This window comes from Nicotiana tomentosiformis, chromosome 2 (assembly GCF_000390325.3).
Source record: "Nicotiana tomentosiformis chromosome 2, ASM39032v3, whole genome shotgun sequence".
NCBI classification, from domain to species: domain Eukaryota; kingdom Viridiplantae; phylum Streptophyta; class Magnoliopsida; order Solanales; family Solanaceae; genus Nicotiana; species Nicotiana tomentosiformis.
Window position 1 is genome coordinate 95,576,213 of NC_090813.1, and position 12,347 is coordinate 95,588,559.

The following is a 12,347-nucleotide window of genomic DNA, read 5'->3' on the forward strand; positions in this document are numbered from 1 at the left end:
TTCCTTCTACAGAAACTAACTCTAGAGGTCCCGAGAAATAAAACAAGATCAAATTAAACCTCTCAAGTGATTACCACAGGTTCGCATCACATTTTCGATCTAGAGGCAGATTAAGACAAACATAATTATTGCATGTTTGTTTTAGGAAAAACTATCCATAGTATAATTAGAAAAAAAAGGAAGGAACTAAACCCTTTTCCAAGTGTTCATGATTTGATGGATTAGCTGATCACCGTCATTTCCCTTAATTACATTTTCCCTACTTCTAGAATCCCCCTCTAGCATGCTCGATACACAATACTGTAAAGATATTTTACAATAATACTAATGTATAGTTTAACATGTGATAGCAAGTTAGTTGTGCATCATTTTTATCAAGTTACAAAATAGTGGAGTAATTCTTATCATAGAAATTTATCTGTAATTACCTTGTACTTAAGTAACTTGATTGTGTATCTATTTACAATACTGTTAAAACATAAAAGTTAAACTCATAAGTTTTATAGTTGTATTACACAGTGACTCATGAAGCAGGAGAGACATGGGAATATGATTCGGAATTTTTAACGCTTTACATATATAGCTATATATTAGTTGGTTGCATCATTAAGCAATTGCATGGACCAAAGGTCCTCCATGCTCCAAATATTTTCATTTGTTTCAGCTGGAAAATTGGCCTGAAAATTAGTAGTGCCCATATTATTTCCATTGTAAGATGGTGGAGAGTAGGTTTCAATGGTATTATTTCCAGTAGAAGCTTGGCTTGTGCTTGCTTGCTGATGATGGTTGTGCTCAGAATTTGATGATGGTCTAATATTCATGCTTTGATCTGCTTGCTTAATGTGCTTTTGAATCCTTGTCCTCCAGTAGTTCTTTATCTCATTATCTGTTCTTCCTGGTAAATGCTTTGCAATTTTTGACCACCTATTCAAAAGGATTAGTTTAAATTCTTTACACTATATAAGTATATAAAGTATTTGTACAAAAGTCACTTAATTATAAGGTAATTACAGATAAACCTGTATGATAAACGTTACATAGTTACGCTGGTAACCCGATAAAAATGATAACATGTCATAGTACTAGGTTAACTTAATTACATTAGTAGTGTCAAAAATATTATAAAGTATTTGTACAAAAGTCACTTAATTATAAGGTAATTACAGATAAACCTGTATGATAAACGTTACATAGTTACGCTGGTAACCCGATAACATGTCATAGTACTAGGTTTTATATATATATATATATATATATATATATATATATATATATATATATATATATATATATATATATATATATGGTGGATCTACGTTTAAGGTTATGGGTGGTTGTGCTCAAGCACCCATTAACTTTGGAACTAAACACTAATATTTAGATATAAAAGAAATTGGTAATTTATCTAAATATATTAACTGAACACCCAATGTCAATAGCAAATTTAGAGGAAAAATAGTTAAGCACCCATGACTTAAAAATTATGAATCCACCACCAATATATGGGATCTTCTAAGATTTTGGTAATTATTTATAGCAATATGGCTGTGGAATGGAAATTAGAACACTAGAATACTCCACATTGATACACTCCCTCCGTTTCAATTCATGTGAGTTTGTTTGACTGAGTATGAAGTTTAAGAAAAAATAAAGATTTTTGGAATTTGTGGTCCTAAACAAGTCAAAAAGGGGGTCCTGAGTATTTGTGTGATTATAAAAGCTTCTCGTTAAGGATAAAATTGAAAGTTTAAGCTAAATTGTTTCCAAATTTAAAAATGAATCATTTTTTTTGGAACGGACCAAAAAGAAAATAAGTTCATATAAACTGTAACGGACGGAGTAAGTGTTTTCAGTCACGTTTAATTTGTTGTTGAAAATTAAGGGTGTGTCCATGTTCTGTGGCTGAAATTCAAGTCTAATTTTGCCTCCACTTCTTATATATAAAGGAAACTCAACAATCAAAATAACTTTGATACTAAGGAAAGCCACAAAAACCCCAACTTCCAAGTAAATTCTCACTTCTTATATTCTCTTATTCCTCCAGAAGAATAAAGAGTTCAACAAAATACATTACGATAAGAGTCAGCGGCCCTGGTTGATGAACGTCAGCAATGGAGACAATATAAATTGGTTAGCTTATAACCTTTTGGTAACGTAAATTATACATTAGTACTAGACACATGATACGATAATTAGTTCTAGTGTTTTATCTAAAAACATATAATATTAGAGAAGATATATTTTTAGTTATTTAATTACGTCTTAAACATCCTTTCACGTGTGAGCTTGAATATTTCATGGCACTAAGCACGTGAAATTTCTTTTATAATATGTGAAGGTAAGAATAGAACGCATCCTAGTAATACCGGCCACCCACTTAAAATATTGGTCCAAAAACTAGGAAATAGAATGATCTGCGAACAATTAAAAAATGAAGAATTAATGAACCTCCTTGGGGCTCCCGACAACACAAAGGAAAAGAATACTTTCACCGATAAGTAAAAAGAGTTTAAGTGCTAATTAACAATAAACAATATTAATATAATCAATTAATTTTTTGATAATTACTACTTAATTGATAATTTAATAAAAATAATAACTAACCTGTCATTAATAGAAAGCCAAGCAAGAAATTTAGTTCACACTGAATGATTTTTGTGGGTCAATCTTGTTAATTCTTTCTCCACTTTTCTATCTTCTCTTTCAAGAATATCAAAGCAAGAAGTCAATGTGACTCTTCCTAATCTCGCCTTAATCTGAGCTTTAGCTAGTTTTATCCAATCTTCCCACCCCAGGCATTCGAGCTAAAGGTTTCTTATTTAACAGCTAACGATCTACTATTTTTGAAACTTACTGCTTTTCTTTTTTACTTCATTTCTAGGACCCGGTTCATATTGGCAGAGCTAGAATTTTTATCAAGAGGTGTCAAAATATAAATAGTTAGATATATCTAAAAGTTAAGGGGAGTCAACGTATAGTAAATATATATCAAATAAAAAATATTATTTAGCAATATATTGTAATTTTCCGGCAAAAGGGTGTCTGACACCCTTGATTTAATGTGGCTCCGCCACTGGTCCTGAGAATTATAATCTTGAAAGTAAAATATGTTACCTACAACACATAAATTCTTTACAACCACGTGTATATAACTTAAACTGAGACTGAAAAAACCTAGGGTAGGAAGAGGGGGCCCTTGTCTTCATAAAAAGCCAAAAGAATAAGGTAGCTGTCTGCTTCAATCAAAGCAACTTAGAGAAAGAGCTGCTGCTTCGATCTTTCAACTCATAGATCAAAGGCCGTAGCATGTGGTTCAATGGGTTCTTCTTTAAATGGAAACTACTATCCTTTGGCTCAGCTCGTTCACAATATGTCATGGGTTTAATTAAAATACTAACAATATTAGAGAACTTTGGGGCACTTAAAAAATAATCATATGTAATTATGCATTAAAAAGTGAGATTAGTAATCTAAAACATAAGATGATAATACAAAAATATACTGATAGTGTAAAAATGTATGAAATCAATAAGTCATATCCACTGGTATAATGCAAGGCTGTATCCCTGTCTTTGTTTAGTATTTATAGTGGCCAAATGAATTTGTAATTAATCATATTATTTTTCTTTGTATATTGTAAAGCATAGTAATAAATTAATGTAATTACTGCAAAAGTGACAACGGTTTGTACTTTCATGTTAATCAACCTGGACGGAATACCCTTTACGTGATTAATCTTAAAGCATTTTAGACTGTCAAATCAAGCCGTAATCCCAAAAATGGTTGAGGAAAAGTAATTCAAATCTTCCCAAAAATAGAAAATATTAGAAGATCGATGTACGAAGTTACATCTGTAGAATAAAATCTTTGAACACAACTTACACGTCGTATGACTAATAATTAAGTCCGTCAGAAGTTATATGTATATTCTTTTTCATACTGTAAATTAAAAAAAAACAATTTCTTGGTATTAGATTCCGCACGTTGCGAATTCTTCCTCACTCTCTCACATGCCGAATCTAGTTCTATGAACAGGTTATGGACTTAAGAGATTTTAGGCTACGAGTTCATAACCAAATTGGGAAAATTTCTCTTTGTCCACTCAACACAAAAGACACACATATGGGAGAATCAAAAAACTTGAAGGAGAAAATTCCACCACTTTTTTATAATTTTCTACTCAACTATATATATATATATATATATATATATATATATATATATATATATATTTCACTTGATGTAATAATCAAAACACTAGAAGCAAATTTATTAATTAACTCACTTATTTCCCCATTTGGCATGCAGTTCCATAATCAAGAGTTGTTCTTCAGGTGTAATATTTCCCCTCCGAACATCCGGCCGGAGATAGTTTAGCCACCGGAGTCTACAACTTTTTCCAGTACGCTTGAGACCTACCACAATTTAAAAAAGTAACATTTAATATATGTAAACTCAAGAAAAAAATATTAGGAACTACTAAAGTTATGGTCTAGAGGTATATATATTAGTGGGAGGGAGTCTTCTAGCCACATAATAGGTGTAAGTTCAATTTACACCAGAGATGGAGCCAGAGTATATATGAATTCACGGGAATCCAATAACTTTCGTCTATATCTTGTATATATACCAATTAAGATATTCATTAAATATATTTAGTTGTAAATTCAATTATTATTGTAGATTAACTTGAGGCCGTTGTAAGAACCTATAAATTTCAAATCCTTGATCTGTCTCCTATTTACACTATTCTTTCCCTTTACCCAACCCTGATTCTCGTGTAAGAAAATTTTCTTTTAATAAAAGGAAGAAATAAAAGAGAGGAAGAACAAGTGTACATGACGAAACGGTATTTAGGGTTCTTTTTAATAAAAAAAAAAGTTAGTCCTAGTTAATTAATTTACCAGCAGATCGAGCAAGGGAATTCCAAACACCATCACCATGATTAGCTATGTAATTGATGAGAATCAAATCTTCTTCCATAGTCCAAGGACCTTTCCTAACTTCAACATCTTGAGAATTGCATGTTCTTTTATCCATTTTTTATGAGATTGGGAAAAGGGGAAAATAAAGGAGAGAAGAGAGATAGGGTGGTTTTTAGATGTGGGATTTTGACGAGGAACTAATGTTAGTTGGACTGATATTTATAGGGGCCAACTAAGATGAGATTTTGTACTAGTAATTCAGTCTTTAATCAGCCAGGCACAAAATAACTTTTGGCCTAAGTTGCTCTAAATAAATTTCTAGGTGCCTTAATATACTTAATTGATACTGCTAAAATATAGAATTAAATTATACGTGCATAAATAACAGTCATTGATGTGTGCATGCATGGTCTGAGCTTAATTACTAAACACAAAACAAATTAAAACAATATTCTGATAATTTAATTTTTTATTTTTACTATATATATATATATATATATATATATATATATATATATATACACATACTTTTGAAGTAGTCTTTCATTAAGTTATATCAATATCAGAATAAATAAAACTCTGCACGTGCATGCTTATGCCTACGTGTTAGTTCATCATTGATCGCGGTGCAAATTAAAACTTCGTCCAACCATAGTTTCCTAGTTTCCGAAGAATAAAGTGACAGCGCGTTCTATATATATATATATATATATATATATATATATATATATATATATATATATATGATCGCCAAATTTGATGCCCCAACTTATATTTTATTGTAGCATATTACGTTATTCAATTGCATTCGAAATGTATCTATTGTTGTTCTTTATCATGTTTTACATTTCAAGAGTTTAGTCTCACTAGATTGCTAACAGGAATTAAATGAATTGGAGAAAATTTGAAGTTCCCAAAGAACATTAGATTATTACTATATAGAATCCAACGCAAACAAAGCCTCAATTAAAATATTGCTAACAGGAATTAAACGGATAAAGATACTCGTTGACCGCAAATGCACCAAAATCTACCAATAAGCCCAAATTTTGTCAGTTTTTTGAAATCGATCCCCATCATTTAGATTTAGATCCTAAAAACACAACGGACCAAAGTCGTATTGATTAATAATAATTGCAATTACTATGCAGTATATAAGGTTCGTACTCTCCAAAATGTTTATTAGTCTTTGTCTGTTAATAAAATGATTGAGGTATTAGTTGAGAGGTTATAAAGAATCTGACAGTCTGTGTTCAAAACAGGAAAATTTTGGTAAGAGGTGCATGTTAATTAAATAAGATTCCCTTTAATTTGTTTTTAAAGCTCGTAGTAACCTGCAATTGAATTAATTTACAGACACGCACCACTAAAATTTGCAATGGGATGGATAAAATCCCTCCACTCGTAAATAAAAGTCTCAAATTCGAGTTATGGAAGTAGAATCCGGATTAGTCAGATCCAATGAGAATATTAAAAACCGAGTAAAAATTATACAGACACGCGTAGTGCTGCAAAAGATCCAAATGATTTGTGATGACTCTATATATATACTTTGCAAATGATGCATTGAACTCCAATCAAGACCTATTTCTGGTAATCTTGTACAAACCAAATTCCTCTCCGTGATTTGCCGTTGTTCCTTCTATCATTATGCTTTTGAGTTTTGTGAGTTTTTCTACTCCATGTGCAAAAGCCTCCTACTATTTAAGAGAAGTTTTCGTGTTGATTACATATTTTATTCTACATGCCAAAGTCGATCTGATTGACGAATCGATTTGAGAGATAAGAGCTGATATAGCTTATTGGTAATGAGTGTAACGATAATACTCACATCATACTAACTCCTCTTTGTTTTATAGGTTTGCCTAAGTTCGATCTTAGGCCTTTGGAAGGGAACGAGGACGTATCCTAGTCCGTTGATCCCCCCATTACGGGACAGCCGGGGGCTGCCGCGGAGGAAAAGAAGGAAAGGAAAAGAAAAGCTTTGGGCTCCCCGGGTCCTGAGGTGAAATCAAAGAAGAGGGTGGCTCGCAAGCCCAAGAAGAGCACCAGCTCCAGGGTGCCAGACTCCGATTCGCTTCTCCAGCTCAGGGATGAGCCGGAAGAAAACGACATTTTTATTATCCACGGATCGCCCCCTCCCGGGGAGCAGGAGGCAGCCGAGGGGGAGACTCGTGAGGCCGACCTCCCTCAGATTCGAGAGGTCGACATGGAGACCGGGGGTGGGACCCCCCGAGATGCTGGCCCACTCCGAAGGAAGCGCCCAATGTAATAGAGATTATAAGGGCGCCCTCCTACACTGAGTCCATGCTCGAGGAGGCCCAAGCAGGGAAAGAGAAATCCAATAAAGGGGTTCATGGCGTGGATGATCCTCTTCATTCTTTCTTTGATGGCGTAGATTCGTCTACTTTGGAAGATTTTTCTAGGCTGGGAGACCTGGAAGACCTGAAGAAGGATACATCATCAGAAGCTGGAGACGAGTTTGAGCCCAAAACTGATTAATTAGTTCCTTGCTCTGAGTGTGGACCTCGGTCGCAAGAGATCGGTTATCCTCACTGTTCTGGAGGATGCCCGGGTTTTATCTGTTCCCGTGAGAGTAGCCAGTTACCTCCGATGCATGACGATCGAGGAGGACCAGGAAAAAATGAAAAAGGTGGACGTGCCGTGTCTTTTCAACGAGGTGCAGCAGGCGCTGAACTGGGTAAGGCGTCATTACATCTTTTTGAAATTTACTTAGGTTTGGATATTTCTCACGACTTTCTTTGTTTTGAAGGCCTCGGTACTTCATCATGAAAGATTCCTCCGGTACTGTGTCAAGGTCAATCAACTCGAGCTTGAGCTCAAGGAGCAGGCTCAGAAAAGGGATACGTACAAGATCCTCATCGAGCAACAAGACGGGGTCATTAAGGACCTTCAGGCCGAGCTGGATAGAGCTCAGAAAGAGGCATCGGTCCTGAGGCATGAGCATGCCGATTTGGTTAAAAAGGTAAATGTCTTTGAAGTTATAAACGAGGAACTAGTCGTAGTGGCTAATGACAAAATATCGCAGGTCCAGCAGAAGATCGACCAAATCGACCAACTCCGAAAGGAGATGGATGAGATCCAAGTCATGCTCGATGGGTGGAAGAGCAAGATTGATATGCTGGCCTCAGAGAAGGAAACCGCCTAGGCAAAGCTGTCTTCAGTAGAGGTTCAACATCGGGTGGTGAAGGAGAAGGCTGATAAACAGGCTTAGCTAAATGAAGATCTCCGAGCACAACTGAGCTCGGCCTCCGCAGAACAGGATGCCCTTGGTAGAGAGCTCGAAACAACAAGGTCCAAGCTGGAGAAAACCTCTTCCGATGCCAAAGAAATAGTGGCCCAATACAAGGCCGATATTGAAGCAGCAAAGGTCCTCCTGAAGACCAATACCGAATATGTGAGGCGTGTGCCTCGAACGGAGACCCTCGAAGAAATTCACGCCCGAGGCTTCGATTTGTCGGCCGAGATTAAGGAAGAAATAAAGCTCGAGGCCAAGGCAAAGAAACTTTTCGAGCCCGAAGGTGCAGAGGGATCCGAAGGCTCCGGTGGTTCTGGCGGCGAATCGGGCACCGACGAAGATCAGGCATAAATGCCTCAGAACTTTTTTAGTTCTTGTATTGTGTATATTTTTTATTTATTTTGATGTCATTTTTTATTGGCCTTTGTAAAGACATTCCGGAATATATAAATTTTTCCTTTTTGGCAATTTCAAGTCTCTACTTCATTAGCATCTTTTCATAATTTCTATTCTTGCAAATGCCTTAACATAGAATCTAATGTAGTAATAAGTCATTTGTTTTTCGGAGGTCCGAACAGAGCCTGACTTCGATGCAATTTTTATTTGCTCGAAGCTTTGAAAACTCGGAGAGACCGGAATTTTTCCTAAGATGCTTAAGTATTTTTAGACGATGCTTTTGCCGAGGGTAACCTTTTGGCAGGTTTTGAATTTTTATTGAAGGCCTTATGTTTTGATCACGGGTTTTAGACGTCTCCGAGCCGTTTTTAGGGTTGTCATAGCATTTTAGGTTTAGGCACTACGTAATGGTTTTTGTGCTTTGGGGATTTGATAGCCTGAGTTTCCCGAACGTATTTCAGACGACAGTCCCCGAGTGGGGGTAGCCCTTGGGCTCGATAATCCCCGCATAGGGATATTCCTTAGGCTCGGGTAGGGGTAGCCATTGGGCTTGATAGTCCCCGAATAGGGATAGCCCTTAGGCTCGATGCTTTAAGAGGAAAAAATACGTAATAGCAAGGTGGAACCATTCTTTCATTTTTGTGTGTAAACTACATGATCGAAAGCATGTAAAAACTTGTATTATGGCTAAAGTGGCCTACGCGGGTACTATTCACTTGACCGTTTGGCCTTTACAATAAATCCTACCCACCAAGCCTAGGTTGTTTAAGTATAAAGTTGTTTTCTTTTCTTGCTAAGAAGCTTAACCAGAGGGTGATGGCCCCCAGTATTCGAGGTCGATCTTGAGAGGGCTCGGATACTATTAATTCAACCATTGACTCCGATTTAAAACTGGTCTTCGAATCTAAGTTAGCACGATTTACTATTGCCTCGTTAAAAACCTTGCAGGAAAACCCTTTTGGGACAAAACCGGTTCAAGAAAAAAAGAGTGTTACGCGTGATTTAAGACCTAATAGTCACATTCTTCTTTGGTCGTTGCCTGCAAGTGTTAGTCCGATTCATAATTTTATAAAAAGCTAAATGAGATCGTACCTTAGTAGTAGTACCGTTTTAAGTGCTTCACGTTCCAGTTGTTCGGTAGTTGTGCATCGTTTCCTGTTTCGAGCTGTAATCTCGATGACTCGATATAGTCCTTCCCAATTCGGCCCAGCTTCCCCTCGTTCTGATTCTGGGTATGTAGTGTTACTTTTCTTAACACTAAGTCCACGATCTTGAAGTATTGGAGGTTGGCTTTTCGGTTGTAATATCTTTCTATCTGTTATTTCTGGGCGACCAACCGGACTAGGGCGGCCTCGCGCCTTTCATCCAATAGTTCCAGGCTCATGCTCATGGCCTCACTATTTGATTCTTCTGTCGCATATCAGAACCCGAGGCTCGGTTCTCCCACTTTGATCGGTATTAGCGCTTCAAGGTTGTATGGTATGCCCTCAAGACTTCGGGCACAATTTCTTTCCACTTCCCTTTGGCATCGGTCAATCTCTTTTTCAAGTTTTGGAGTATGGTCTTGTTTGTAGATTCTGCTTGTCCGTTCCTACTAGGGTGATAGGGTGTGGAGAGTATCTTTTTAATTTTGTGGTCTTCGAAAAACTTGTTTACCTTGCTGCCGATGAATTCTTTCCCATTATCGCACACGATCTCGGCAGGTATCCCGAACCGGCATATTATGTGGTCCCAAATAAAGTTAATGACTTCTTTTTCCCGGACTTTATCGAATTCTTGAGCTTCGACCCATTTAGAGAAATAATCAGTCTTAAACAGTATGAATTGAGCCTTACCAGGTGCCCATGTAGGGGACCGACGATGTCCATTCCCCATTTCATGAATGACCATGGGGACAAGACCGAATGAAGTAGCTCTCTAGGTTGATGGATCATCAGTGTGTGTCTTTGGCAGTCGTCGCATCTTCGTACAAAGTCATTTGCATCTTTCTCCATGTCGATCTAGTCATAGCGGGCCCTGATTATCTTACGAACTAAAGATTCTGCCCCATAATGGTTTCCGCAGGTGCCTTCATGGACTTCTCTCAAAACATATTCGGTATCTCCCGGTCCCAAGCATATGACGAGCGGGCCGTCGAATGTTCTTCTAACATAGTCCTTTCAGACAGGCTGAACCTGGCCTCCTTCGTGCGTAGAGCTCTCGATTCTTTAGGATCCGGGGGCAACTTCCCAGTATTCAAATAGTCTATGTATTTGTTTCTCCAATCCCAAGTTAAACGTGTTGAGTTTATTTCGGCATGACCTTCCTCCACTACCGATTTTATGAGTTGTACGACCATTCCTGAGCTGAATTGATCCTCATCAACCGATAACCCCAAGTTAGCCAAAGAATCGGTCTCGCTATTTTGATCTCGGGGTACGTGATGTGGGGTCCACTCCTTGAATTGATGCAGCATTACCTATAATATGTTTAAATACATTCGCATTCGTTCGTCTTTTACTTCGAACGACCCTTTGACTTGATTTACCATAAGGAGGGAGTCGTAGTTGGCTTCGACCACCTCCGCCCCAAGGTTTTTAGCCAATTCGAGACCTGCAATCATGGCCTCATACTCGGCCTCATTGTTAGTTAATTTTACATTTCTAATAGATTGCCTAACTACGTTACCCGTAGGCGACTTCAGCACGATGCCAAGTCCGGACCCTTTTGCGTTCGAGACACCGTCCGTAAAGAGGGTCTAGACCCCCTAGGAAGTCCCCGAGGATAACAATAATTCCTTTTTGACTTCGGGTCTTAAGGCCGACGTAAATTATAGTCGGCCACGAAGTCTGCCAAATTTTATGATTTGATGGCAGTTCGGGGTCGATTTTCGATATTGTACCTGCTAATTTCTACGACCCATTTAGCCAACTAGCCCAAAAGCTCGGGTTTGTGCATTATGTTCCTTAGTGGGTAAGAAGTTACGACACATATGGGGGTGGCATTAAAAATATGACTTTAACTTTTTGGAGGCTCTTAGCAAAGCGAGCGCCAATTTTTCCATGTGAGGATTCCTTATTTCGGCCTCGCCTAGAGTTCTACTAACATAATAGATAGAAAATTGCGTACCTTCCTCTTCTCGGACTAAGACTTGACTTACCACTACCTCGGATACCGCTAAGTACAGGTACAACTGCTTATCCGCCTTCGGAGTATGGAGCAAGGGTGGACTCGAAAGGTATCGTTTGAGTTCTTCTAAAGCTTGTTGGCATTTCGGGGTCAAAGATAAGTTATTCTTATTCTTCAATAATGAGAAGAACCGGTGGCTCTTATCGGAAGACCTCGATATGAAGCAGCCCAGGGAGGCTATGCGCTCGACTAGCCTTTGAACGGCCTTGACACTGTCCACCACGGTGATGTCTTCTATAGCTTTGATTTTATCGTGATTGTTCTCAATCCCTCGGTTGGACACCATGAATCCAAGGAATTTTCCGGATCCGACCCTGAATGTATATTTCTCCGGGTTCAGCTTCATATTGTATCTCTTTAGTATGTTAAAGGTTTCCTGCAAATGTTTCAAATGGTCATTTGCTCGCAGGGACTTAACTAACATGTCGTCAATATAAACTTCTATTGACTTTCCTATTTGTTCTTCGAACATCCGATTTACTAGACGTTGATAGGTGGCACCGGCGATCTTTAGTCCGAACGACATTACGTTATAACAATAAGTGCCGAATTTAGTGATAAAGGAAGTTTTTTCTTGATCGCCCGTGCCCACCAGGATT

At 37.7% G+C, this 12,347-nt stretch overlaps 2 protein-coding genes across 2 annotated transcripts; one reads left to right on the forward strand and one right to left on the reverse strand.

The window, feature by feature from the left end:
• Nucleotides 1–471: 471 nt before the first annotated feature.
• On the reverse strand, nt 472–5,118 carry LOC104106896 (MYB-like transcription factor EOBI). Its single transcript, XM_009615551.4, has 3 exons — nt 4,905–5,118; nt 4,286–4,415; nt 472–924 (listed from the first exon to the last, which is right to left on the reverse strand). Exons 1-3 carry the CDS (start codon nt 5,038–5,040, stop codon nt 591–593), a joined length of 600 nt encoding a protein of 199 aa, XP_009613846.1. The 5' UTR covers nt 5,041–5,118; the 3' UTR covers nt 472–590.
• Nucleotides 5,119–6,536: 1,418 nt separating this feature from the next.
• LOC104106895 (uncharacterized) lies at nt 6,537–8,620 on the forward strand. Its single transcript, XM_009615548.2, has 3 exons — nt 6,537–7,626; nt 7,699–7,911; nt 7,975–8,620. The coding sequence occupies exons 1-3, from the start codon at nt 7,543–7,545 to the stop codon at nt 8,092–8,094; spliced, it is 417 nt and encodes a 138-aa protein (XP_009613843.1). The 5' UTR covers nt 6,537–7,542; the 3' UTR covers nt 8,095–8,620.
• Nucleotides 8,621–12,347: the final 3,727 nt, after the last annotated feature.